At 47.1% G+C, this 25,889-nt stretch overlaps 3 protein-coding genes across 6 annotated transcripts in view; 1 reads left to right on the forward strand and 2 right to left on the reverse strand.

Moving 5' to 3' along the window:
- Positions 1 to 1,946, forward strand: part of DLEC1 (DLEC1 cilia and flagella associated protein) — a 32,740-nt gene extending 30,794 nt beyond the window's left edge. The window contains exon 38 of the mRNA XM_033068660.2: positions 937 to 1,946. Coding sequence (XP_032924551.1) covers positions 937 to 1,045 — 109 coding nt within the window. The 3' untranslated portion in view covers positions 1,046 to 1,946. The remainder of the gene's footprint in view (positions 1 to 936) is intronic.
- On the reverse strand, positions 1,910 to 11,504 carry ACAA1 (acetyl-CoA acyltransferase 1). Its single transcript, XM_033068674.2, has 12 exons — positions 11,309 to 11,504; positions 10,656 to 10,749; positions 10,385 to 10,442; positions 9,567 to 9,646; positions 9,088 to 9,130; positions 7,530 to 7,628; positions 7,043 to 7,123; positions 4,904 to 5,094; positions 4,636 to 4,815; positions 3,922 to 3,977; positions 3,306 to 3,451; positions 1,910 to 3,002 (listed from the first exon to the last, which is right to left on the reverse strand). Exons 1-12 carry the CDS (start codon positions 11,492 to 11,494, stop codon positions 2,927 to 2,929), a joined length of 1,290 nt encoding a protein of 429 aa, XP_032924565.1. The 5' UTR covers positions 11,495 to 11,504; the 3' UTR covers positions 1,910 to 2,926.
- A 3,639-nt stretch (positions 11,505 to 15,143) lies between these two features.
- LOC117005550 (mitogen-activated protein kinase kinase kinase 3-like) overlaps positions 15,144 to 25,889 on the reverse strand; it is a 71,243-nt gene continuing 60,497 nt past the window's right edge. For all 4 annotated transcript variants that reach the window (XM_033077330.2, XM_033077320.2, XM_033077301.2 and 1 more), the window contains exons 10-17: positions 25,209 to 25,276; positions 23,276 to 23,368; positions 22,147 to 22,341; positions 21,178 to 21,326; positions 20,480 to 20,611; positions 17,509 to 17,638; positions 16,757 to 16,934; positions 15,144 to 15,483 (exon numbers count right to left, since the gene is read on the reverse strand). In XM_033077330.2, the coding sequence (XP_032933221.1) occupies positions 15,255 to 15,483; positions 16,757 to 16,934; positions 17,509 to 17,638; positions 20,480 to 20,611; positions 21,178 to 21,326; positions 22,147 to 22,341; positions 23,276 to 23,368; positions 25,209 to 25,276 (1,174 nt within the window). In that variant the 3' untranslated portion in view covers positions 15,144 to 15,254. The remainder of the gene's footprint in view (positions 15,484 to 16,756; positions 16,935 to 17,508; positions 17,639 to 20,479; positions 20,612 to 21,177; positions 21,327 to 22,146; positions 22,342 to 23,275; positions 23,369 to 25,208; positions 25,277 to 25,889) is intronic.

Genomic DNA, 25,889 nt, shown 5'->3' on the forward strand with positions numbered 1-25,889 from the left:
AAACTGTCCCTACTTAGAGGAGCATGGTAGACCAGAAGCTCTCCCCCAAGCTCTGGCCTGCCTTAATTTTTCTGGAATTGTGCTGAATATGCCTGAAGCACTTCTTTTTGTCTGACAAACACACTAATCAGCATGGCTGAAAATGCCTGGAAATACCAGAAAGCAAAGATGATGCTGTATTGCAACCAGGCTCAGCTGTGGGGCTCCATAGAAGAATTCCTAACACAGCAGAGTGTGGGATCACTGTGGCTTTCAGAGATAATTATATGCAAGGTGTGAGGTGATTTTAATAATTCACCTCCTCAAATCAGTGGTCTTTCTGCAGGGGAATTGTTTTATGAGAAGGAAAAAGCAAACAAAGACTGTCTGGCAGAACAGGTATTTGCCTCAGGCCCTTACAACAGCTGGCACTTGGACACAGAGGAGTCCTTCACAGGAACAGTCTCAGGAGCACTGAGTGGCATTAGCCTTGGGCAAATCATGCTCTTCAGCTTAGTGCAAAACTGGAGTTGTTGTAGCCTTTTTGATGTTCATTTACAATTTGGACTCTACTGACTGCCCCTTGTCTCAGGGGAGTGACAGAAACTTTTTCCTTCAAACTTTGTTGCTGGGTGAAGTTTTCACATCAAGGCAGTGCAGGTGTTTGCTCCCAGCAGAGCTTCATTTCATTTATCCACCTAAAACAGAATTTCACAAGTAGGATGATATTCTTTCAAACAAAGGCATGAACCCAATGCCTTCAGGCACAGACCTGAACATTTTTTCAATCACCATGTAATTTATACCCATGGAACACAGCCCTGTGGACTTGGCAGTGACAAGAGTGACCTGTGCTTGTGACTTGGAGCATTCTTAGGACACCATTCTCCTTTTCATCTCATCCCTAAGCACAGGACTGGCTGTAGCTGTAACTGAACTTTTTGCTGTGCATTTTAGGAGCAACACTGACTATGAAGCTGTTGTGACCATTTCTGGAATGCTGGAAGAGAAGCCCTGCAAGCTGCACCTCAGAGGACGAGGAGAGCACTGCAGGAAGGTGCATTGAGCAGGACAATGTGGGACAAATGTCCAGGTAACAGGCTGGATGCAGGTGTGCCATCAGCTGAGCCTCTATTTTCATCTGTTGTTTTAGTGGGGATTGGAATTTTAGGAGAATGAAAATTTAGGTTATGAGGAAAGAAATTCTCATGGTACCTTAACCAGTTGTACTCCCACTCTGTACTGTTACTTTCAGTGCTGTGATAAGCTTAGCTTTAAGCACAGAACAAAGTTTTAAGAGCAAAGCAGCTGTGTTAGTCAGGCCAAAGCCCTCTGCAGAGCCCAGCATGCCTTGCATTACAGATGAAGACTATTCATACCTTAAAGTAGCCTTTGTTTTGCCTCATTTATTTGTTTGACATTAGAATGGACATTGACACGTAATAAAAGCAAGAACTGGTGAATAGGGCAGCAGAGCCCAGGCTGTTTTCTCCTGCCTTACATGAAAAGGGGAAGAGCCAACTTTCCTTGGTCTCCTTGGAAAATTACCAACCTGTGTGTTTCATCATGCCTGGGCCTTGAGAACATCCCCATTAGCAACAGAGGGAGGAACCCTTCTTCCTTTTCATTCTTTCCCCCCACATGGTTCCCATTTACTCTCACTTCTCTTTAAATTATTTTAGCATTATTTTAGCTAAAGGTCACTGGAATTCCCTCTTCTGAGTCTGTTAAATTTTTCCACTCCCATTAAATAAAAGGCTTTTGCTAATGGCTCATTATCCCCTCTAAATAATTCAATTTTTTGGCTCTAATACACAGCCTGTGTGATTGCTGGGTGAGACAGACTACAGCATGGGATTGTGAAAATATCAAAGAGCTCTAACTCATCATGACCTTCAACTAAAAAATCATTATAAAAAGGAAACAAATGTATTGCAAGAACCCAATTGTATTATTAAGTGCAAAAACAAAAGTCAGGACAAAGAACTTCAGTTTGTTACAAATTTAAAGCAGCAATGAGTACATTTCTTTTTCAAGCTGAGTTTCAGTGATCTTCCTGTTCAGACAGAAGAGATTAGGGATTACCAAAGACACAAAATGGAACATGTTTGTATTAGCACTGCAGGCCTGAGCTATCACTGATCTTCATGTAGTGCCTGCAGTAAAGGTAATGCTACAATTTGCTTTATGTTAGGTAAGTAAATATGATTAAGATTGTCCTTGGAGTCACACAGATTGATAACTCACATGTACTGTAAAAGAAGGAATGGCCACATCCAAATCCTGGCTTCTAGCAATTAACAGAACCTTTCCATTCAGGCATTTCCTGTGGAAATTATGTTCCAGTCCTTTCACTTTCCCCCACTGGAGGCATCAGAGCAGCTCCACCAGCAGCAAGCTGCAGTGTAGGGACAATTTAAGACACAGACAACTTCTGACTGGGCTGGGACAGACGCAGTTTTAAGTAAGGGCAAGGATGTCAAGTCTTTGCTTCAAATCAAGCTCTTTTAAACTTCTTACAAAATGGTGAAACCTTTTAAGGAAATGCTGGAGAAGTCTTTTCACATGGACTGACATTCTTCATTTTGAGTGACTCTTTTTGCCAATTTGTCAAACAAAAATACTGTCCCATGAACTATTTTTCCCTCTGGTAATATTCACATAATAAAGAGGTCAATTAAATTTAAAATATTCATTCATAATCACCACAGCAGGGCCTGTAGTTGAATTTCAGGTGAGCTAATTTCTTATGTCATGAAGTCATGTGCCAGTTTTGCATTTCCTCACCTTCTTCACAGAGCTGCACCATTAATTCTACTTCACAATTTCTGCTTAAAATTCGTAGATCTAGTACCAAATCCCAGAACCCACTTGATTTCAGTGGAAAGCACTTGCTGTGCCCAGGGAAGGCAGAGTGAGCTGAGGTGGTGTTGTGTCAGCCCTGGCCTCACTTCCCTGGGTACTCAAACACGGCTGCAGCGCCCATGCCAGTTCCAATGCACATGGACACGACTCCGTACGCCCTGAAACAAACAACATGTGCAACTAAGGAAAAGGAACAAGACAGCTCAGGTTTACATCATCCACGGGAAAAATAATAAAAATAAAGAATACAATAAATTTGAGCTTTCTACTCCTCTCCTGTTTCACTAGGAGAGCCCCAGGGAATTCAGGTTCAAAGACATCCATGCAATGGAGAAAGCTGAACCCAAAGGGAGTTACCTCATCCAAGGGATGGAGAAAGCTTAACCCAAACTGGTTACCCTGAGGCTGGGGGAGCTGCACATCCAGCAGGTGTGAGGCCAATGCTGATGCTCAGCACTCACCTCTTCCCTCTGCGCTTCAGTTCATTGAGCAAGGTGACGACCTGCCGAGCCCCAGTGCAGCCCAGGGGGTGTCCCAGTGCTATGGCTCCTCCCAGGGGGTTCACCTTCTCCATGGGAATGCCCAGCTTCTCAACACAGTACACAGCCTGGAAAGACACAGGGAATGAGCTCATGGACATGCTCTTTTCTCAGTTCTCAGCTCTCCCAGGTCAGAGGCCTGACTTCAGTTAGACCATCCTTCTCAGGGGAACAGAGTGGAACTGATCCAAGGTACAGAGAAGTGAGCTAAAACTGTCCACTTCATCTCAAACTGAGCCCACACACGTTCAAACAGACAACCTGACAATGAATCCCTGGTGAAACAGATGTTGCAAGTTGGTATGAGAGCACAATAACCAATTCTTACTTAGTGGACTTTTTTTTTCAAATATTAAGCTGTATAAGCAATACTCTGGTCATTTTTATTTGAAAGAAAAGGAAAATAGTCTGCACATGTTATTAACATTTGGTTGAAGATGTAATATGTGGAACAAGTTAAAAATCTTAACCTGGAGACCAAGCTGAAATACACTCAGTTGCCAAGCAATGCAGCAATACAAACATGATCCTCACTCACCTGGCTTGCAAAGGCTTCATTAATTTCATATATATCAATGTCATTCAAAGTCAGACCTATGGGCCAGAAAAGCCAGGAGTTAAAAGGAGGTATTTTTGCCTCATGACTACATCAAAGAGAGTAATTGCCTGACAGCCTCCCTCTATGAATTCCAGTTCTACTCCAGCTAAAAAAGAGGAACCTCAGCTCCATGTGGGGCATTTACACTTGAACAAGTTTATGAACAGCAGTGTCTAAAGACTGCAAAACATCACAATTCATGGCATTGTGTCACTGAGTCTGCCAGGTTTCCTCACATTAATGTGATTTCTCTACAGAGGGATTAAGGATTGAAGGGTGTTTGGAGAGTAAAAAAGAAAGCTACAAGTGGGCATGTGACTGTAGCCAGGCCAGGCTAAATCAGCTCATCAGCTACAAAAGCTGTTTGACCCAATGAATGTGGTAAAAAACCTAAGTAAGATGACAAAATTGTAAAGAGTAAAAACATCAAAAACCTCAAAACCACCCCCTACACATTGGTCATAACAAAGAAGGGAAAACAGCACTAAGTGAACACTAAATCACTTGCCGCATGTCAACTCTTGTTGAGCCTGTGCAGGGATTTACTCCTGAGCTTCTCAAAGGTGAGTGAATGACAATTTACACCTTAAATCTCATTCCCAGGAGTCTGATTTGCTTGTGCCCAGCACTGCCTGAATGAGAGGTGGTTCTCACCTGCCTTTTCCACAGCAACAGGGATGGCATAGGCTGGCCCTATGCCCATCACATCAGGTGGGACCCCCACCACAGCAAAGGACCTCAGCACCCCCAGCACGGGCAGTCCCAGCTCTGCTGCCTTGGAGCGTTTTGCCAGGAGAACAGCAGCTGCTCCATCGCTGACCTGGCTGGCATTCCCTGTTGGAAAAGACCTGTTAACTTGGTTTTTGTTCTAGGAAAGGCAGGTAAAGCAGAGGAACAGCACAAACATAACAGCTGAGCTGACCTGCTGTAGTGCTTCCATCCTCTTTGAAGGCAGGTTTCAGCTTTGCCAAACCTTCCAGCGTCGTGGAGGGCCTGATCCCTTCATCTTGGTGCACAGTGATTGTTTTATTGTTGCCCTCAGCATCTGCAACAGTGGTCTTCACTGGAACAATCTCAGTTTTAAACAGCCCCATCTGCTGAGCTTTTGCTGCTCTGGTTAAAAAAAAAAAGTATGAAAGTTAAAATATTTTGGAGGTAAACTGCAGGAGAACTAAAGTGAAGAAAAGCAGAAAATGAACTAAGGTGGGATTTGGTACATCATTGCTGACAGGTGATCAAGGCAACAGGCAAATTCTTATTTCCATTCATGGAAAGACAAACTTTTTACCTCTACATCAACATCATGGGCATTGTCCCCAAATCTGGGTCACAGGATCACTCATTTTGGAGCAAGATCCCCATTCTGTTCCCATCAACACCTCTGTGCCTGGTGCCTGACTGACCACTCCCAGCCCTCAACTTGCAGTTTTATTTGTCCAAGGGTACAGCAACATCACAATTGTAAGAGAATAAATGAACCCTGAACTAGCAGCAGGCAACAACTGTCATGACCAGGCAGAATACAATTAACTGAACCAGAATTAGCTCAACCCATGTAGATTTAACCTTTCCTATCAACAAGATATTTTAAAAGCCTTCAAAGCAGAGCTTATTTATATTTACCTTCCAGAGGTAAATCCTTCTACAAATTGGAGACTGAAAGCTTGTTTTACCCCTTCATCACTTTGCAATTTTACCAATAAAATGAAAATATTCAATGCTCCCAGGTAAGCGAGAATTGGAGCAAAGTGCTGAAGGACAGGTCAGTAACTCCACAGACATCCTGAGACCAAGGCCACAAAGTCACCTCTTGCCTCATGTGAGTGTGAGGATCACATTCACATACCCTTTTGGTTATCAGTTCCATGGCAGTGAGAAAGGCTGGCATGCCAAGTTCCCTGAGCAGCAGGGCCGGAATTTAAAGGTTAACTACCCTGAGCAGTGGCTTCCTGTGTTAGATAAATAATTGGACCAGCCTGATGCTTAAACAGAGCTCTGAAAGCAAGTTTAACTCTTTGATGGCAGAAACTTTACCCTATCACCTGCCACTGCTCTGCCAGTACAGCCCCATGGATTCTGGGGTCAGTTGACTTTGGCAGTGATTTAATCCAAGAGGAAGGTTATCAGAGGTAGGACTGGACTCACTCAGAGCCAAACACCTGCAGAGAGGACAAGCCACTCTTCTCACAAGCTCAGCAGTTCTCTATGAACAGCCACACTCAACTATTCCCTCATGGGAAAGGCTCCTTCTGCAGCTGCTCCCACATTCAGGTTCCAGTGATCCTGAGCCAAAGCCACTATGAAAACACCTCACCATGCTCTCATTCCAGAAACCTCCCTGAGGTTCTGTCACAGAAACACAGAATGGTTTGAGTTGGAAGGGACCTTAAGGATCATCCAGTTACACCCTTCACTGCCATGGGCAGGGACCTTTGGATGCTGAAACAAGCAGGGCACTCACTGTTCAGGGTCTGTGTGACACTTGTGAGATCAGTCACACAATGCCAGTTGTTGGAACTCTGTACTTAAGGTGTATTAAGAATGGTGTGTTTCTTAATTCTTGTGACCCCTGTAAAATCTATGGACTGACCCCTCTGTTATCCTATTGGCATGAAGCCAAGCTTCTCCTCCCCCCTCTTTCCCGACCCTAGAAAAGACCCCAGACTTTAGGAAACTTCCTCTTTGCCGCCTGGAAGCCATGAAGAAATAAACCAAGCAAAATCCGGGGAGAAAGAGCCTCTTTGTATCTTTTATCCTGTTAATGTTATCCATCCCAGGCTTGCCTTGCTATAGAATTGCCAGCGAGCAGGGAAGCATTGGATACAGTAACAGCCAGGGCAGCTCTGGGCTCCCATTCATTCCCTCATCACACACAACCCAGCACAGGCACTGAATTCTGGTCAGACCCCTCAAGCTTCTTTGCTCACTATTAAGGACCAGAAGGCAACACAAAGGCTGCAGTTCACCAGGAAGTAGCAGTGTGTTTTCTAGCTGTACTTACTTCTTAACTAAAAGGTTAAAAACCTCAAAAAGACTTTTAAAAAAAAATCCAAACATTTACTTTTGTTGGGAAGCCAAGGCAAAGGCATCTTGCTTCTTCCGGGAAACTCCAAACTTCTCTGCCACATTTTCTGATGTTACTCTGGGGAAAAAACATCACTGAGTTAATCCAAGGACACATCTAATGGAGCTTCAGTTGGCTTCTACTAAGATCACACGAGGTACAAGCAATGGCTTTAGTTTAAAAGCCAGCTGCTGCATTCTCAACTTAGAACTGCTGGCAGAAGCGAATCCTGAATCAAATCTAGCACCAGAACGAGGTTCAAATCCATTCTCCCTGTTCAACAAGCCACTGATTTTAAGACAAGAAAATCTTGGATCAGAGTTGGTGATTTCCCCCCATTTCACATCATTAATCTTCCACCACAACCAAGGATGCCAACACACATGGCTCCAAGCTCACCACACTCAGGTTGATTTGTAACTACGGTCACTGAGGAGACAGAGCCTTGTAAAACCCTTAAACTGTGGGAAGGAAAAACACTTACCCCATAGGAATAAGGCAATCTCGAGCTTTAGGGTTATCCATCATGTTGGAACTGATATCACCAGGGTTATTTGCACTTCTGAGGGACATTGTTTCCACGCTAAACACAAGAAAAATTTGAATTGCTCCATTAAGACTGATCAAAACTCAGTATCCTGACAACATGCTTTTCTATTATCCCACAGAAACACAGCTGCTAATTAGGAACTGGCTGAGGCAGAAGCTCTTTAATAATCAATTTAAGAATTATCATGAAATGAAAACAAATTGTGAGATTCAATTGGTTCTTGCTTCACTAGAACAGGATACCAGTGTCAGCAGTTAATTTCTTGTGTTTCCACAGCTAGGAAGGAATTGCTATGATTCTGGCACATTAGTCCTCAAACATAATGAGGTTCAAGGGTTGGAGTTTTCATTGAGATTGTTAACAGACATAAGAAATATCACTCAGATCTTAAGAACAGGTTGGCAGTAGAAAAAGAAGTATTGAGCAAACCATGGCAGAGAGATTTCAGTGAGTTGCACCATTTGTGTTTCACAACACAAAGAATTTCAGACGTGGATCCCACAGGGTGCAATCTTTGACCCACAAATGAATTAACACATTGAAGATACTCAAATTTACTGCAGAAATACAAAGCCATCCCTTAAGGCTCATGAGATTTTGTAAGGTCAATCCAGATTATGAAGCCTACAATGGGAAGAGGGGTTGAATTCTACTCTGCACCACACAAACACCTTCATGAAGAATTAGTAACAAAGAAACTACTCCTGGAAAATGAAAGGCAAACAAAAAGTAAGGCAGCTTGTAGTAAGTGCTATCAGCAATTCAAACTAGCTCTAAGATGGGATACTCCATCATTGACTTCAGCTGCATCTGCTCCTGAAGGAAGGCAGAGGACTGTTTTTACAAGATAAATCCCAGCTACTGTCTTTTGTGTTTTTATCCAGGGTTTCTCCACTCTGTGGAAAAGTAAAACCTGGGATAAACCCAGCTCCCCAAAGCTATTTGTAATTTATGGATTGTATGTCTTCATGGAGGACCCTGCAGGGCAGAGGTCAGACAGCTTCCCACAACAAAACCCAGTGTCTGGCACATCCAGGGGTGCAAAGTCCCTTTAAACACATCATCCTGGTGGATGTTACTGTGTGCACTAATAATTAATGAAAGATTAGAATCACCATGCTATAAAAAAAAGAGAAACCCAGTATTTTAGCCTCAGAATTACTGAATAGCTTTATTCCACTGCTTCTTCTGAAGTCAATGTGTATGTGGTCACTAATATTTCCCCAAAACCAACCCAACATTTACTTAATCCTCCAAAAAATAAACATTGCTTGTGGCATTAGGACCGAAGCACAGAACAGATCCTGTAAGTCTGCAGAACACTCATTAGCACATGTAGGATATTAATTTCTTCATCCAAGAGAGCTGCTGGTCTTTCAAGAAGCTAGTTAATTGGAGATTAGCTAAAAAGCTAATTATGGCAGGCTACTGTACAGGGACACAGTGTTACCTTCAGGAAGCCTAAGCAAGCACTAAGAAAATACTTCCTTACCCACAGGCCAAGCCAATGTCATACGATCCATTTCGGATGCCACCTGTAACAGCAGTGCATAAATATTCTTACTGTCATCAGGAGCAAAAGCATTTCCAGCCCAGCTGCAGTTTCCAAACACCTGAGCACCCAGTACAGCCAAATGGGCATTTCCTCACCCTCCTGTGCCTGCCAGAGTGAGAGCCAGGCCAAGGAGCTGATGGGGCTGAGGACTAACATGGGGCCAGAGAGAACTGGAGGGACCCTAGTGGAAGGTGCCTGATATGGATGGTGGAATTTATCCCCAGAAAACCAAGTTACTTCTCTAGGGATAAACTCAGCCACTCAATGATATAAAGGTATTTACTTAACACCACACTGAAAGTTCCCTACAGCACAAGACATTATCACTTTTACTGCTCAGAGACTGGAGGACAGGAGGAATGAGCCTTTGGGGTGGGACAGGCATGGACTCTGATGGCAGTGCCCACAACACCCACCAGCTATGTTGATGATGGCCTGCAGCCCAGAGGAGCACTGCCGGTTCACACTGGAGCAGGGCACTGTCTCAGGAATACCACTGCAAAACAAGACAGTGTTGGCAAAGACTCAGTGACAAAAGCCAAAACAACCCAAAGCTCCAAAGAGTGCATTAATCCACTTGATTGAACTTTAACCCCCAAGTTCCAAGCAGATCTCTTTATCCATTTCTTGATCTATTTGGTCCGGCACCAAGGAAAAGCAAAGTTCAAAGATAATTTTCTCACTTCATTTCCAAGTGCTTTTTCCCCATGGGTCTGTTTTCAGAGGGTGCTCTATAAGCAAGGCCCTGCCCTGGAGATCCTGAGCTCTGACCCAGGCCAGAAACCCTGAAAAGCTCTGCTAATATTCATAATAAGGCTGTGCCTGGACCTCTCTAAAGTGATAGTTGTACAGTGATTGACAGAAGCAAACAATGGCAACAGAGCTGACTGAAATATTTGGAATCTGGGATCCAGCTCAGTACAACTGACCAGCACTGGGCAATGACAGGAAGATCTGAGCTGATCCATGGTTTTGGGACCAGAGAGAGGTGCAGCCTCACAGAGAGTGCACCTGAGGCCCAACACAGGCAGCACAAACAGATTAAACTGCTTCACCTGCCCCCTGTCTTTTAGCCATCAGTGTACTGTGAGTGCTCGATCAAAGTCCAGTTTCTAGGCAAAAGGTGATTTGCTGTAATTCCTGGGAGTGCATGAACCTCACTGGAACCTCTGCCCCTGTGCTGTTCCATGGCCCAAGGAGGACAGGAATAACCTCAGTCTGGCTGAGAGCTTACCTTAGAAACTGTGCAACTCTTGCAACCAAGGCGCCAGCTCCAGGCTGCAGCACATTCCCTGAGTGCAAAGACACAATTCCAGTTAATTGGCTGCATTCCCCTCACAGGAATTGTAGGGATGTTCCCATCACCAGATCAGAGCCCCAGCACCGACAGGACAGGGTGAAAACCTAATGCTACACACTAAATCCTCCAGCCCCATGAGACTTGTGAGCATCCCACACAGATAGAGAGCAGGAGTTTCAGCAGGCAGAAGCTATCACTCACTCACCCACACAGATGTCTCCCAGGAGCTCAGGACGGAGGTTGACATCCTGAAGCACAGCTGTCATCACGGCAGACAGCAGCTCATCGGGTGTGGTGTCCTAAAAGCACAAGGGATCAGCACCACCAGTGAACAGCAGTGAGTGCCCTGTCACCAGTTCAGCACAGAGGCTGGCCAGGGGTGCTAAGGCAGCTTTACTCCACTTCTCAGCTCACAGTGGTTGTTGTTTTCCTGCACGTTTTTACCCCAGGTTTCCTTCAGGCACTGTAACACACACGCTGCTTTCTTACCTTCTTTAAATTTATAGAATATACTCTGCAGGGCCTCCAAAATCACACAATACAGAGATTTATGTGACAACACCCAGCAAATGGAGCCACTCCGTTTATTTGGTGAAAGAAACAGGGGTGACCCCTCACTGGTGGGAAGAGGAGACCTGTTTGTAGGGATGACAAGGAACGAGCCCCTTTGGGGCCATCCCGGCACCGCGCTCTTCCCCAGCACTCTGTGGTGCCACCCAGGGAGAAGCAGGTGAGCCGTGAGGTGACAAGGCAGTGACAGCGGGCTGTGACTGAGCCGGGGACCCCTCGGCACCACGGTCACCCCTTCCCCAACGGGGATGCCGAGCACCTGTGGGGACAGGATGCCCCGGGCCGTACCTTGAAGCCGCCGCGGCGGGCTCGGCCGATAGCAGTCCTGCGGCCGTGCACCACCACCACGTCGTCGGGGCTGTTGGCCCGCGGGGGACCCCCGGCACAGGGCACGGCCCTGGGGGTGGCCCCCGGGCCCGGCGCGGCCCCGGCCAAGTGCCCCAGCAGCAGCTGCGCCCGCCGCGCCGCCGCCATCTTGTCACTGCACCGAGCCGCTCTCTGCGTGGCCACGCCCCCTCATTTGCATAAAAAGAACGCGGTGTAGCAAACTCATTTGCATTTCCGTGACTTGTATTTGCATGACCACGCCCTCTCATTTGCATAACTAAACGGGGCGTGCGCATACTAAATTGCATTTTCGTCCCTCTCATTTGCATGGCCACGCCCCCCGCTGAACCGCGCTCTGTCACCTAAGCCAACAAACCAAGATAAATATAAAATAAAAAATGGGGGGAAAAAAGGAAAAACAGATGGGGGAAAGGGAAGAAAGGAAAATAAGAAAAACAGACAGAAAACAAGACAAAAAAAAAAAAGACCCCCCAAAAAAAGGACCAAAAAAGAACAAAAAAATAAGGATACAAAATAAAGTATTGATTAAAAAAAGGACCAAAAAATGGACCAAAAAGTGGATCAAAAGGAAAAAATGGGCCGAAAAAAAAAAGCAAAAGGGGGAGGAAAGCAGGAAATAAAGGAAGGGAAAAGGGGGGAAGAAGGGGAAAAGAGGGGAGGAGTGGGAAAATGAAGATGAAATAGAAATAAAGAAAAATATTCAAAATTTTAAAATAAAAAGAAATAAAATAAATGACAATAAGTTGAGAAGCACAAAGCCTGTGCATTCAGAGTCCAAGGTGGAATGTCACTACAAAGGGACACGCAGAACCATTGGCTCAGAGAGCAGGACGGATCCATCTGTTCCAGAAAATTCCAGGAACCATCAAATCTCTGTCACCCTGGAATGGTCACCCTCAGTGTCCCCTGTGCCCCCACCCATGCTGGGAACTGCCCTGTTGGGAAGGGGCTGCACCAGTGAGCAGGGCACAGGCAAGAGAAATGTGGGCTCATGGAATCATTAAGGTTAGAAAAGACCTCCAAGATGATCAAATCCCACCAAACCACATCCCAAATGCCACATCCACATTTGAACATTTCCAGGGATGGTGATTCCACCACTCTCCTGGTCAGCCTGTTCCAATGTCCTGCTCCAGCCCACCCCCAAATGGAATTAATTTCTCCATGGACACACAGCAGAGCACAGGGAAAGCCGCAGGGCCTGCTACAGGCAAAATAAAATAAAAACAAACCAAAGAAACAGAAAAAGACTTTACATGGCAGAATAATTCAATTTCCTTTTCCCAGTTCCACTTTGTACATCAGAACACTGCAAGGGTTTTACAAACCAGAAAGGCAAAGGCACCTGAGGAGTGTCTCACACTCACACTCACACACATTCACACTCACTCACACGAGCCACATCCATCCACGGGAGGATTTTGGTGGTTTGAGGGCCCTGGGAGCATTTTGGGGCAGCCAGGATCCCCCTCTGGCTCTCAAATCTTTGGAAAGAAGGAAAGCACCCACCCACCACTGAAGGGCTGAGAAAACCCAAACAGATTTAATGAAAGAAGAGAGAACAGCTTGAAAATGGTTTTGATTTTTTTTTTTTTTTTTAGCTTTGGTGAACACACACTTTGTTACCCTCTTCTGCCATACCCATTCCCAGACAACGCTGATTGGTTTTTTTTCCCCTTGTGTTTGTTTCCATCCATCCCATATTACTGACCAGACTGATGGATTTGGTCCTATTCACAGAATAAAATTCTTCACTCCCCTCAGCAAAAGGAGACTTTTCCCCCTCCCCCTGGGGAGCTGCCCACCACCATCAGGGCTGACTGACACAACCCCAGTGTTCCTCCAGCACTGGCCCCCAGTGTCCCTGGCCTGGCAACACATGACCTTGGAAGCTTTCAGACAAATTTACAGGGAATTCTTTCAGGTATTTCTTTTAATTTGCCCTAATACTCTCAGTGTTTATTTTTTAAGAACTGAAATTATTCTTAAAATCATAAAATCTTTGAATGGTTTGGGTTGGAAGGGACCTTAGACCTCATCTCATTCCAACTCCTTGCCATGGGACAATTTTTTACTAGACCAGGTTGCTCCAAGCTATATCCAACCCTGAACGTTTCCAGAAATGGGACACCCACAGCAACACTGGGCAACCTCCTAAATCTTGTTTCTCTGCTCAGAGCTGAGGACATGGACATGCTCTCCCCACCACAACCAGCACTGCAAATTCTCAATCTCTTCCACATGGAGGAATTCGAGGATGTGCTCACACAAACAACCAATTTGTCACTTTGCTCTTAAATCTAACCAACAGTTGTCATTTTTGCTGAAAGCCAGCACTAAAATAAATCCATGTCTGACACACTGGCCTGAGGATGGAACCTCCTGGAAACTGCTTCTTGAACCCTTTGCTAAGTTGGTGGAAACAGCTAATGCAGCAGAGAAGGGGAAGGTGGGATAGTGAAATTAATTTATCCCAAACACCCCAGGATCTGATTCATTAATTAATGAGCTTCCAGGCACTCCATGTGTGCTTCCTGCCCAGGTTTTCCAGCAGGGTAGTGCTGGTCAGAGGCTGTAGCCCAGCTCTGCTTTTGACTGGCCCATTTTCCCATACAACTTCAAACCTATTGCGGGAAGGAATCTGCTTCCAGCTGCCCTCGACTGCTGCAGCTCCACTTTCCCAGTCTGAGGCTCCACTGTCCTGCAGCTGCTCCCTTGGGCACCACCATGGAAGTGATGCTCCCCTTCCCTGTACCCAGGGATGGTTCACAAGGCACAGAGGAGGAGGTGCCCAGAGGAGGACACACTCAGATTCACAGGCACCATTCCTCTCTGCCTAATTTTAGGCACTCTCTTGGGTTTTACAGAGATCCACTGCGCTCTCCATGCAGCTCCACTTCCAGAACACGATGGCATCCCTCCAGCCCTGGCTCAGCAGAACTGTAGCTATGAGCAGAGCTGTCCTTGCTGAGATTCTCTTCAGCTCCCACCTGAATCCTGACGGCTCCCACCACCGCCATCGACAGCATTTAACCATCACCATCATCACTGAACCATCCCTCAGCCCGTGGCAGGGGTCCCGGGCATCCGTCCGCGGGTGCACCCAGCAGAGACCTCCTGCACCCCGAGAAGACCCCCCTGTTCCCAGACTCACACACGCACACACACACGCGCCAAGGCAAAGTCAACACGGCTGCTGCATCCTCACACCAGATCCGAGCCGAGCATCACTCCTTGATTGCAACCGCGTAAGGCACAGGACAGTGTGGAACGCCGCCCCACCGGAGCGCCCCTGCTCCAGCGGGCTCGGTCCCCTTGTGAACGGGGACGCCCAGGTCCCCCCGACTCTGTGGTCTGAGGATCATCTCCTCCGGCTTGGCTGAAGGCCCTGTCCGTTCCTCTGCAAAAGGCGGTGATGGCCACCGAGCATCCGATTTCCCCAGCGGTCCCGGGGATGCTGCCAGCACCCCGCCGTGCTGGGGGGACATTTCCCGCTTGCCACGCTTCCCCCAAGAGAGCAGTTCCTTGGTGAGGGGGGACCACCCCGGTACCGCTGGCAGCAGGGAGGTTCCGTGGTCCAGCACCCGCACAGGCCGGGAAATCCCTCGCTCTGAATGCCAACAGTCCCGAGCGCAGCTTGAAAACGCACCGAGGCGGCGGGGCCGAGGTGGCCGCGAGCGAGACCAGCCCCGGTGAGGTCCGAGGCCAGACGGGACTGTCAGGCCACCCCGGGCGAGGTCCGAGGCCAGACGGGACTGTCAGGCCACCCCGGGCGAGGTCCGAGGCCAGACGGGACTGTCAGGCCACCCCGGGCGAGGTCCGAGGCCAGACGGGACTGTCAGGTCCGAGCCCTCCCGCCGGCGCTTCCCATGCCCGCTGCCAGGCCTCAGAGCCCGCAGTTGACAAAAGGGTGGCGCAGCAGCTCCTCGGCCGTCGGCCTCCGCTTCTCCTCCACGAAGATCTGCTTGAGGAAGTTGCGGCAGGAGCTGGAGACGCCGTCGGGGAGATGGGGGTTGGTCGGCTGCGTGGCGATTTTAAAAATCGCCGCCATGGCCTCGAACTCTGCCCAGGGCGGCTTCTCCGTTAACATCTCCACCACGGTGCAGGCCACGCTCCTGCAACAACGGCAAGCACAGCGTGAGGGAACGATGCCGTGGGCCTGCAGGTCAACTCTAACCAGCTCTGGGATTGCACCTGCCTGAAGGGACTGTGCAGGGAGCAAACCTGCAGGAGATGGGCACATATCCCTGGAATTCTGCTCCCCTGAAGATCCCTGGTCACACAGGCCCTTGGCACTCCCATAGCAGGAATGAATGCAGGAGCCTAGCCCTAAAGCTGGTGGCTTTTCTGCCCACTTGAAATGGCACATAGGGATTAAGTTTCACAAAAGCTCAGGGAGATACTAAGTTGACTGGTAGATATTAAGTCTCATAAAATCTCACTGGAGCATCCCCTGAAGGGAACCCAAGCACAGCTTCAGCAATAGCAGGTAGTTCCTAGAGAAGCTGAGCCTGAATGAAACATTTGCCTACATCCAACCTCATCCCCAAGGTGCACCTGAGAAGGAACACCTGGGAGGAGCAGCAAAGAGCCTGAGAGGTTTCCCTCTGCCTGCTCAAGAATCCTAGTCTCAACAGAGATACTCTGTCACCTCTATTCAAAACAATCCTGAAAAATTAAACCTATCCTAAACCTATCCTATTGATCCTAAAAAATTTTAAAAATTAAACATTTGTCTCTCATCAGCCAATGCAGGTGGCACAGGGTACATGGACACTTGCTAACGACTTTCTAGGTTTTCCCACCCAATTAGGGTTCTCTTGGAAGGATTATTTTTGTTGACTCTCTTTGTTTGGGCACCCAACAGAAAACACATTGTCTCCTCCTCACACACTGGGAAGATTAGTAGCATCATCCCAGCTCCTCCAGGTTCTTCCACAGGTCAAAACATTCACAAGCAGCCAATGATTTTGGTTGTCTTCATGCCTCAGCCACATGCAAACATCCAGCAGCAGATTTGGGAAGGCCACTGAAGATCCCCTGAGCTGGATTTAGTGAACCCAAAATCAGAGCCACCAAAACTCAACAGATCCTTTAGTGAGCTTCGTTATCAACCTGCTTTCCAGAATTAAAAAGCAGTTATGGGGATGAGGTGGACATGAGATTCAACACAAGAGCTCCCAAAAGCAAGCTGTGATTCTGAGTGCTCCTGTTTTGGGAACTTAGCTACAACATTCTCTGGGTATCTGCACAGTTGATCCTAGCATGTATCTCCTGTTTTCCATCCTCTGCAGTGCTTCCAACTACTAGCTATAACTGTTGCTCCTATTACAGCTTCCCAAAAGGATTGTTTAAGTAGCAGTGGTGAGGTTTTTACTGTGTTCTTACCACACATCAGCTTTCCTTCCATAGCCCTCTCCACTGATAACCTCTGGGCTCATCCAGTATGGTGTTCCTGTGACAGATTTAATCCCAGTCCCAGACATGCAGATGGTCTGGATGCGTTTGCTGGCCCCAAAATCTCCAAGTTTCACATTTCCAGCAGAATCTCTCAGAATATTGGCACCTGGGGTGAGAAGCAAAGACAAGACCCACAAGAAATGAATTAGTAACCTCAAGTGGCTGCTGTGAGAGCAGGAAGAGTACAGGTAAAGAGCCAGGCAGGAGGAAGCCCAAAGGGCTGTGGTGGGGCTGGACCCAGCATTATTTCAAATCCTTCTCTCCTAAGGCAGCTGCTGTCCAAGAGGGTTGACTGCCACCAGCACCCCCTCATTCAGCAGGTTTCCCAAAATTGAGCAGTGCATGGGGGCCAACAGATTCTCCTGCCACCCACAGACAGCAGAAAGAGCCTCAGACCTCTCCAAATGCCAAAGCCTCTCAGTTCTTGCCTAGATCACACCAGATTTCCAGATGTGTAAGGGCAGTTAACAATAATCCCTTGAGAAAGAAAACAGCACAAGATTTTGGTTTCAGCTGCTTGCTCAAGATTTTCATGGTTCCATCTGGTGAAGGGCAGGGGTAGAAGTACTTCAAACAGCAGATCCCAGCACTATGCTGTGTACAAGGATTTGTACTGGGGCAGGGGGAGGCTGGGCTGAACAAACCCAAGCAAGCAAGAAGCCTCTCAATTATCCACTCACCTTTAATATCCCTGTGGACAATCATATTGCTGTGTAGGTAGAAGACTCCCTGCAGGATCTGCCTGGTGTACTTCCGTGTGACATTCTCAGTCAGAGCACCGTAAGCTTTTAGCTGGTCTTTTATTGAGCCCTGTTGCAAAGAAACAACCATAAGGAGCAGAGAAACCATCATATCACAGCAGTTTCTTAAACCTTCCTGACCACTCTATCTTCCAGCTCAAAAAAATCCCCAAACCTCATTTGCAGAAACAGCAGAAATCCACTGAGTGCTGAACAGAGCAGAGACTTGTCCTGGTGTCCCAGATCCCTGGGGAGGTGCAGGCACAGGTTTGGTGCCTGTCAGAGCTTCCTCCTGCCAACACCACAGACCTTTTTCCCCCTCTAGTGGCTGGAGGGGTGTCACCAATAGCTCATTGAGAAGGACCAAACTGACAAGGAATTCCAACTCTAATTAATCAACTCGATTAATTAGATCCACAGAATCTTTAAGGTTGGAAAAAAACTCTGAGACTATTCCATTCATTAATCCAGCACTGCCAGGTCCACCACTAAACAATGTGTTTTTCTGAGCATTTCCAACGATGGTGATTCCACCACTTCCCTGGGCAGCCTAGTTTGATGCTTCACAACCCTTCCAGTGAGTAAATTGTTCCAAATACCCAATCTACATCTCTGCTGGTGCAACTTGTCCTCTTTTCCAATCACCTGTTACCTGTGAGAAAAAAATAACTCCCACCTGTCTATAATCTCCTTTCAGGGAGCTGTAGAGAGCCAGTTCTTTAGGGTCAAGATAACGAGTCAGTCTTTGAAAGCCTCCTCCCAACACTTTGCACAGAAAGGAACACCTGCAGCCAGGAGGGACACCAGCCCCACAAGGGACTGCTCCAGCCAGACCACCCAGGGTAGATTCATTTGCAAGTCCTTGAATTTCTGATCCAGGCATGCAGGCTCAAACTGGTTTGATGGTATTGATCAAAGAGGAAAGGAAGCAGGGGTGCAGACATTTATCATGTGCAGGAGGTTGGTCCCCTTGGATTTAGGGTTTTGACAGGGATGAACCAGAGGCAGATTTTGGGTTCACACTCAGCTCTGCCTCCAGCATTCAGGTGAGTTGGGAAGTGGGAAGGGAAACCCATCCTGTTTCTGCCTGTCCTGCAGCTCTGGGGTTGATCTGAGATTGCCAGTCCTGCTCTGGGAACAGTGGCTGCTCTGCTCCAAGCCAGTCCATCAAACTCTATTAGCTTTTCCACATCCACCCATCCCTGCTGCTGCTCTGCCCAGCTACTGTTTTGGCTTCTTTTGAGGCTGGTGGTGATCCTGTGGATGGCCTCTCCTTTTTCTTTCCCAGCACTGCTGAAGCAGCCTGAGATGCTCCAAATGACCCCCTCAGTACAACCTGTATGCAGGGTAAGTTCCCTCACCACAACCAGAATAGATCTCTTATCCTGCCCTCCCTCATGCTGATGAGGAGATAACAAACAAGAAGGAGAAACTGTTTCTTTGAGGCCTGTGGTCAAATGGACCATTCTGTTTTCCAAGTATAATTTTAAAAACAGTTTATAGGCAGGACAGAAACTACAGAGTCAGCTATTAACTGAGGGATGTCATAAGAATGGTAGCCTAAGGGTGCACCCAAACCTGGCCCTGTGAAGATTCTGCCGAGCTGTCTGTCTTAAACTGGAAGCTTGGCCAGACCCAGCTTTGCAGAGCTGCTGTCCTGCAAGGTTTGGGAACCCCCTCACTTCCACCAGCCTTGGAAACCAGAGCCCTGAGCTGCTTTTGTCAAGTGAGCTGTTGTTGCAGCAGCAAAGTCAATCTGTATTTGGTCAGAGCTCAGCTTTATCATTTAAAAAAACAAACACTGAATTTCCAGCCCTGCTGGACTCTGCCCCAGCATCAAATGCTGGTTTCCTGGCTGCTAACAAACAGCAGCACCATGTGGAATAAGCAGCAAGGGGACTGCTGGAATTCCTGGGATTTACTCCTCTGGGTCCACGCCCTGTGGTAGGGCCTGAAGAGAAGATGCCCACAGGGACAGAGGGAGGACAGGGTTTGGAAGGGACTCAGAGGCATGGAAGTCCACCTGATCACTCACATGCATTCAGAGAGCCTCTAGCACATAACAACCAAAATCATTTGCAACCAAATGACTTAATTGTCCCTTCTGACCTTACAAATCTCTGTATAAACAAGGGTTTATTCTCCCACACTCTGGGGAACAAATCCAGCTGGACAGAAGGGACTTAGGAGAGCACATCCTCCAGCAATGTAAATAGCATTATGCTGCTTTACACCATCAGTCTAATGGCTGATGTAATTCACAAGCTCCCAAACACAAAGAGATGCTCAACTCACCCATGTACATTCTCCAGCCCCTGCTTAAATTCCCTCAAGGCATTCTGCTCTTTTACCCCATGACTATTTCATCCTATATCAGCAAAGCCACAAACTGAAGCCGCTCCTGCACAAGAGGATAATGCTGCCCACAAAAAGCTCTGCCCTGAACAGAAAACTCTAAGTGAATACCACTGTTTTTAACAGACACGTGCTGAAAGCCACAAATAATTGGTGACAGCTGTGGGTGGACAGTTGTACTATTAGCTTGTCCTGCAGGGATTTGGAGTAAATACTTAAGGATGGGCTCAGGCCACAGTGTTTGGAGCAAGATCTGGATCGTGTCCCACATTCACCAAGCTCAGATTCCAGGCTGTGAACACACCCTGCTTCAGGATTCAAACCTAAAACCTGCTTGCAAGGCTTTTCATTTCACCCAGTGCTTGTTGAGGGGCTTCACCATGACATCTGACTCACATCCTAAGCTCTCCCAAGCCTTAGGGATGCATCCACTGCTGTGGTTTGGTTAATCAGCTATAAAGCAGCTCTGCTGGACAGAAACAAATTTCACCAAAGTCCAGGAAACTCTAACTGTTTTCTGCCACTCAGGACAACCTGTAGCAGGAACCACACTCACCCCTGGCATGTATTCCACAAAGATGGACAGTTTCTTCTCCTCAGGATCCCTCAGGCACCCGTAGTACTGCACGATCCTTTCGTGACGGAGAGTCTTCAACAGCTGAATCTCACATTCTAAAGCATTCACCTCCTGTAACAAACCAGACAGGCTCCTGATCAAAGGGAATGTGTCTTTGGGAATATGATATAAACACTGCTCCATGCTGAGCACAGTTTTTGCAGCAGATGTGAAGGTGCCCATGAAGACATTGTCCACATGAGGCTCAGAAATAAGGATCACTGCCTTAAGGGAAAGGCAAGGAGAAAGACTGGGCTCAGCTTTGAGACAGGTTTAATTATTATCATTATTATTATTATTATTATTATTATTATTATTTTATTATTATTACTTGTGTTTTCTGGAAAGATTTCAACAAAGTTACTGAGCAGAATTGAGAGAAGGTGAAGAGAGCAAGAAGGACAAAGCTAGGGAAGATCAGACAGGCCTGCAAGAGGTGATACCTGACACAGAGCAGGCCAAGGTAACCAAGGAACTGGGAGGCAGAGAAGTCACCAGAGCACTGACTGGTGCCATGAGCCATCCAGATCTACTCCAGAGAGGGAAACCAACACCCTGTCTCCACACCCTCCCTTCCAGGGCCATGGACACCTCTACCCTCAGCCCACAGTTCCCCAGGGTGCTGCCCCTGTACTCACTTTACTTGTCTCCTGGCTGTCAGGGTCGAAAGGCACCTGCTTCACTGACAGCTCCCGCCCAGTGTCAGCATCATAGCACAGATAAACTTCCCCAAAAGCTCCTCTTCCCAGCAGCTTCCCCAGCCTCCAGTTCACAGGTGCCTGCAGGGCTACAGGAGAGAGGAGAGGGTTGAGAGAAGGGAGACTTCAGCACTTCTGACCCTACAGAGTACAGGGCAGTCAGTGAGCCACTCTCTCCCAGGGGCACCAGGACAAAACAATTGTAACTACACTGGTGCTATTGGTGTGGGGGAATGTCCCCCAGTCTGCATCAAGCAGAAATATATTAGCATAATGCAGAAACAAATCCCAGAAAAGTCCTATTTCATTAAGAATCCTTCCTCTCAAAACTGTTTTCTTAGCCAACACTGGAATTTCCCTTCTGCTGTGGGAGTGTTTAGCAGAACACAGGATGGCTGAGCAGCAACCCAGGCACAGACCAGTAGGGAGTTTTATCTTACTGGTCATTTCTGGGATAAACAGAAAATGCTTCTATATCATGGGAAGTATTGCAATAGCAGAGGAACCTGCAAGACCATCTTTGGGTGCTGGGGTGATGGCAGGGTAAGCCAAGGAACAGAAACTCTGGATGGATTTGCTCCCATATCCCAAGTCTTCTGGGAAGCTTCTGCTGTGTGACCACAGTGACAGTCAATACACAAGGCATCATCTGCAACCCAGCAAGGGCTGAACACCAGCTGAGTCCACACAGCTCTCAGCCAAAGGCCAAGCTAAGACACAGGGTGTTGTACTGAACATTTCTCATGAGACATTGCTGGTGCAATGTGTCTCATGATGGTCGGGGTGCATTCAAAGTTCCCCCATGGCTGGTTTAGCTGATGCCCAGTAACTCAGCAGGTCACAAAAACTAAATTTTGTGCCCAAGACCTGTACTGGGACCTCAGGCACTCAGGGCTTTGGTTCACTCACAGTTCCTGGCTTTTGTAGGGGAGGTGCTGAATGCCTGCAGACCCTTTTCACAATTGTTCCAACACTTGGGCCTGTACTCATCATACTGCAAGGTGCTGAGCTTGCTGTCCCCAGTAAAGCTCTTGGTTCTGCTGGAAGGGACGAGCTGAAACAGGTTCTCCTGTGGGAAGTAACTCCTGGGGAAAGTCCTCCGGCCTGCAGGGGAAAAGAGGCAAAGTTACAGCCAGAACACACACACCAGCTTGGATCCACCTGTCACCACCTCCTCACGTCACTGCCACATCCTCACCCCTTCAAATTAAACAAAGCAAGTGTAATGAAACTGAAGCAAAGCCCTGTGAAGATTTTAAATTCAATTTAAGAGTTGATAACAGCAGGCATTGCATCTAATGCTGATGTTTCCAGAAGGGTTTGCAACAGTTTAATTACATCAGGGTTGTTAATCACAATTAAACACAGAACAGGCAGAGATTTACATTGAAAATTACCCCTGCCATCCTCTAAGTCCACGTGCAAATGACCACACAGCAGGGCCAGACCTGCTTCCACAGGGGTGTCAGTGAGGGATGAAGTTCATTCTGGAAAGCTCAAGATGCTCTTTGCACGCCCTCAGTACATTTTTCCCAAGGGAATTTTTGCCTCCCACTACTTGCAGTCTCATACAGTGAAACAATGAGCAGGAAAAAGGTGATGGAGTGGGCCCCAAAGGCTCAGAGCTCACCAGCTTAAAACAGAGAAGCAAACAGATACTGCTACCCTGAAATTGCTTGGGGATTTCCTACAGCTCAGTGAGAAACCTGCTCTAAAGGTCACAAAAAGCATCCTCAAAAGCAAGCAATTTAAGGGAATAGAAAGGTTGACAGTGCCAGGGATGAGGAATGCCAATCATCCCCATGGCTAATTTAAAACAGGAGGTGTAAGCAGAGGACAGGCTGCAGATGCTCAGCACTTCCCAAGAGCAGAGCTGCAAGGTCTCACAGAGAACACCCTTCTGAATGAATACACAACTGAATCCCAAAGCACTTGGTGGCTCTCCCTGTATTAAACTTCTCCTTCCCAAGCCTTTCCAGTCCCAGGCACTGTCTGAAGCCACCAAGGTGTGATCACTCCCTCCCCATCACTTCCTTACCGTCACTGTAGTCCTTGCGACTTTGGGAGAGGTGATACTGCCTCGGGAAGGTCCCACCTTTCCCAAACCTCTCACAGAATGGGATGTCAAAATCTGGCAGGAGGGAAGAAGACACAGATATTTCTGAGATCATCTCAGCATCAAATGCCCAGAGTGTTTCTTATGAGAAACACTGAGTTGGAGGTAAGAAGGAGGTGACAAGGTGTTCGTTTACACAACCCTGCATACCCCAGGCTCCCTGTGAAATCTGCCCACAGTCACAAACTTTTCAGTGGAAAATCAGGGTTAGACACACTGCCCTTAGTGCCCCTAAAGCAGAGGTTTAACTGCTGAATTTATGCACCCTGGCCACGTTGTTTAAGTGCAAGACAAGGGATTAGCACAGACCATGCTTGGTTTCCAAGGTAGAGTACCAGAACATCTTATTTGCACTTGGAAAATGAAAAAAAATTCAGTGTGGAAACAGAACTGTCAGGCAGGGTCAGGCCTAGACACATCCACTCCAAAGCATTTTCTCTGATATCAGCTATTTCCAGGGAAATGCAAAAAATCCAGCACTTGACTAACACCAGATACTATCTCCCCTCTTTCTTCTCAGATATGATTCTTCCCCTCTGAAAGCCAATTTAAACCTCCAGAGCTCCAAGCTTTTATATTTATTTGATTAAATGCTAGAAAGATAGAATATCCAGAAGGGATTAAAGCCCATCAGAGTTTAGACACTGGATGATGAGAGAGATGGATGGACATGCAAGATAAGGACATATTTTTTTAATAAAAAACACAGCACAGGAAGCCATTGCTGGTAGCACCAAATAACTTGAGATTAAAATATCTGTCATTCCAACCCCTTCTTTCACCTGCTGTTTTTCCTCCATCCAATTCTAATGACACAGCCCCTTCTGATTGTTTGTTTGTCTTAGCCTGGGGCCAGCAGCCGCTCCTCAGAGGCCGTTCCTGGCCTCTGCTGTACTTCGGTGTGATTGCCAAAAAGAGCACATAATGGCTGAAATATGGTCAGCAAGAGGAGCAACAAGGACAGGGCAAGAGGTTCTTGGTGAGCCACGTGTGCCCAGAGGTGTCTCAAAGTAAAATGCCACAGGGGAAGCATTAAAGCCTTCAGCAACAAGGGCTGACTGCAGCTTCATCTCTGCAGCTCAATCTAGAAATCCTGCCTCAGGCCAGCAATGACTTATCCTGCCACAGGCTGCCTGCCATTTGCTCATTTTTAATAGTGCAAGTCATTACAATATTACAGAGTTTCCATTATTTAACCAGCTGGATGTTTATAAGTGATTAAGCAGTAACCTATGATCTGTGCAAGCACCAATAGTTTCTCTCACAGCATTTGCACTACTGCAGATTATTATTCATGCAAGTGGAAGAGGTATAACTCCCTAGAGAGTTGGGCTTTGCTATGTAGGAAGTCAAGATTCTGAAGGGGCAACTCCCACATGACAAAAACCAGACAAGTTGATCCTACAAGGCTGCTCCCAGCTTGTCAGCACCTTGCAGTTGTGTGCAAACACAAGAGCATGGCCCCCTCAGCAACACCTTCCAACAGATCTCTCAACAGCTTTGCCTGCTTGCATCCATCCACCTCAGGGCCCCAGCTGCCCAGTCTGGACTATTGCTGCTGTCAATTAATTCCCAAACCAGTCCCAAAGATATTGCTGCAGACTCAAGAAGGGTTAATGAAGATAAGAGCAGCCCTGCCTGTGGTTGATGCTCAGGGCCTTTTGATTTTAGAGGACATTCATGTTTGATCATTGCAGGGTCAATTTTGAAGGGTTACCTGAGCCATGGAGCTGGTTTGCTTGATTGCTTTTAATTACTTTTCATGCAGTGCTATCTCTCTAATAGTGTTCATCCAGCCTCTTTACTACATGCTTTTTATACTTTCCAGCAAATAGAAACCAGCAAGAGTGCTTACCCAGGCAATCAAGACTATCTTTGGGATGGCTCTTCCTTCCAGGAACAGGGGTTTGGGGAAAGGGAGGGCTGCAAAAGAATGAAAAAAATTTCATTTATTATATCAGAAAGGCTATGGAATTAATAAACTAGGGAAAGGACAGGATAAACCACAAGATGCACTGATAACTGAGCTCTCATACTGCATAAGAATGAAGATTGTTTTTTTGGCTGGATCACAGCTTGTTCCTGTGACAAACAAAAGGGATGCTGCAAAACCCACAGTCACCAGACTGAAGTGGCCAAAAATCATCACCCTTGTGCATGAGGCAGCACAGAAAGAGGACCACAGGCTTCTCAGCAACAGCATCAAGTGTTCAACCATACAGCTCTGCTTTCCATGAACACTGCCCAGCTGCTGCAGGTGCACACAGCAGAGTCCTTCAGGCACTCTCAGCTCATGCAGGTTTCCCTTCTGTCCAACATCTCCTCACACAGAGACTCTGCAGCACCACTGGGAACATGCAGCCTCCCACGAGACCAGGAGGGAGAGTGAAAAAAGCACCACAAGGGGATTTCAGCAATGCAAATTTCACCTCAGCCTCTTAAAGAGTGATCTGGGCATGTGGGTTTTCCACTCTCTCTTTTAACAATATGGGCACAGAGCAGAAATCAGCTTTGTGAAGTGCTCTGAAACCTGCTC

The sequence above is a fragment of the Catharus ustulatus genome, chromosome 1 (genome assembly GCF_009819885.2).
Source record: "Catharus ustulatus isolate bCatUst1 chromosome 1, bCatUst1.pri.v2, whole genome shotgun sequence".
NCBI classification, from domain to species: Eukaryota; Metazoa; Chordata; class Aves; order Passeriformes; family Turdidae; genus Catharus; species Catharus ustulatus.